Source organism: Ammodytes marinus (assembly GCF_949987685.1).
Source record: "Ammodytes marinus genome assembly, contig: scaffold_589, whole genome shotgun sequence".
Taxonomy (NCBI): Eukaryota; Metazoa; Chordata; class Actinopteri; order Uranoscopiformes; family Ammodytidae; genus Ammodytes; species Ammodytes marinus.
The window spans coordinates 1-2,500 of record NW_027648462.1 but is presented as its reverse complement, the minus strand read 5'-3'; the positions used below and the strand labels follow the sequence as shown (position 1 = coordinate 2,500).

The window sequence follows — 2,500 nt, the reverse complement described above, 5'->3', positions numbered from 1 at the left end:
TCTATCTATCTATCTATCTATCTATCTATCTATCTATCTATCTATCTATCTATCTATCTATCTATCTATCTATCTATCTATCTATCTATCTATCTATCTATCTATCTATCTATCTATCTATCTATCTATCTATCTATCTATCTATCTATCTATCTATCTATCTATCTATCTATCTATCTATCTATCTATCTATCTATCTATCTATCTATCTATCTATCTATCTATCTATCTATCTATCTATCTATCTATCTATCTATCTATCTATCTATCTATCCATCTCTCCATCTCTCTCTCTCTCTCTATACCATCCATCCATTAAGGTGAATGAACAACAATACCTTTCTGATCTGAGGCCATTTAAAGGGTCACTATGCAGTTTGAGAGGAGGGGGATTTGTTATTCTAGCGCCCCCCTTTGGACAAAAGCGGTAGTGTTTTTACCACGCCAGCTGTTGTTCCTGGGTGAGCGTATACCCATGACAAAGGCATTAAGAAAAACTATATAAAATACTGATGGTCTGGTTTGCTGTTTGCTGTTGTAATTTATGATCATCAGAGGAAAAATTAGACTCATGCCATCATTAAAGTGTCTGTCTGTCTGTCTGTCTGTCTGTCTGTCTGTCTGTCTGTCTGTCTGTCTGTCTGTCTCTGTGTGTGTTCTAGGCTCCCGGCGCTGATGATGTAACTGATGACACTCCTGCCGATGTGGGCGTGGCCGGTGGTGATGACATCACAAAGGGGGAGGAGCCTAAAGAAGCCGCGGCAGAAAACGCCAACGAACAAGAAACGCACACAGAGACGGCGGAGGGAGAAACAGCCGACGACACCTTGGTGAAAAAATTACTAACATTTTCAACAAAAAAATATTTTAATTTTTAATTTTATTATTGAGGTCCAAAAAAAGGAGACAATCCTAAAAGTTTAAAAAACAAAAAGAGGGGGCGCCCTTAGCTCAGTTGGTAGGGCGTCCCCCCCATGGGCCTCGGCCAGCAGCGGACCCGGGTTGGATTCCAGCCCGCGGTCGTTCTCTGCATGTCACTCCCCCCTCTCTGCCCCATTTCAACTCTGTCTCTACACTATCAATAAAGCATAAACATGCAAAAAAAAAAAAAGAGAGACCCGTTTTATTTATTTTTTTAAACAAAAAAACAAAAACAATTATAAAAGTGAAAAAAAAGAAAATCATGTATATTATTGTACTGTGTGTATTTTTAATGATAAATGTACACACACACACACACACACACACACACACACACACACACACACACACACACACACACACACACACACACACACACACACACACGTATAGTAAATGTAAATGTGTTCTCTGTGTGTGTGTTCAGTTTGATGCAGACTTCCTGGAGAACATGGAAGACTTTGTGACTCTGGATGAACTGGAAGAGGAGGAGGAGACAGAGGGAGAGACAGAGGCCATAGGTAACGTTAATACATATAATATTTATTTATTTTATTTTATTTGTTTAAACTTTATTTACAAACTTTGTTACATACACTACGCATAATATTCTCACTTTTTTGTTGTTTTTTCTGGGCTTTCATCACTTTTTTAAAAGTTTTTTTTTTGGTCTTTTTGGTGTATTTTTTTGTTTTGTTTTGAAATTTAATTATTATATTTTTTTTAATAATATACAAGTTATTACATATACAAGCAACACACATTATTACACACATAGTATACATGGGACTTTTTAGTGTGTGTTTTTTTTCTGTTTTTTTGGGGCTTTCTTGACCTTTTTTAAACTTTATTTAAAAAAATGTCAGAGGGAGAGACAGAGGCCATAGGTAAAGTTTTTTTCTTAATACCCTTTTTGGTGTATTTTTAAGTTTACAAAAACAAGTTATTTTGGGGGAAAATTGCGACGTTCTTTGTCTTTTGAAGTATTTTTGGGCTTTTCTTTACATTTGAAATTAGATTATTTTGATTTGATTTGATTCAATTTAAACTTTATTTAAAAATAATTGTATAACGTTTTTTTTTGTTTTTTCAGTATAAATAAAAGTCTTTCTCTTTTTTTCTTTTTCTCTGCAGACAACTCCAGGAAAGGGGTACGTACCTGCACTTTATCCATTACTTAAAGAGGACCTATTATACTACTTTTCTGGTCTTAATTTCTTGTTTTACACTGCTATAGAGCAACCTGACACGAATCACATCACAAAAAACTATGTAGATTTTCGGGAAGCTCTTTCTCTTATTTGGCGATCCAGCATGTCCTGTCAACACTTGAGTGTGTGTGCTTCGGCAATCTCCGCTCCCTCCGCATGTGCATCGGCCATCTCCGCTACCCTCCCCCCTCCTGCAAACCCCCCACTCCGTTGTGATTGGTTTACCTTCCTTCCGGAACACTTTCAGTGGCGGGAAGCGCGAGCATGGACCTATAAGGGCGCGGGGCAGACGCGAACAGGGAAGTGACAGCATTACCATACATGGAAACATCCGCGTGGTCACGTCACAAATTTTTATGCGACGTCAC

The 2,500-nt window shown here is 37.6% G+C and overlaps 1 protein-coding gene across 1 annotated transcript in view; it reads left to right on the top strand.

The window, feature by feature from the left end:
* LOC307270490 (uncharacterized protein) overlaps positions 1-2,072 on the top strand; it is a gene marked incomplete at both ends in the record, with an annotated part of 9,018 nt that extends 6,946 nt beyond the window's left edge. The window contains 3 exons of the mRNA XM_080054374.1: positions 663-830; positions 1,349-1,442; positions 2,056-2,072. Of these exons, the coding sequence (XP_079910500.1) occupies positions 663-830; positions 1,349-1,442; positions 2,056-2,072 (279 nt within the window). The remainder of the gene's footprint in view (positions 1-662; positions 831-1,348; positions 1,443-2,055) is intronic.
* Between the last annotated feature and the right edge of the window lie 428 nt (positions 2,073-2,500).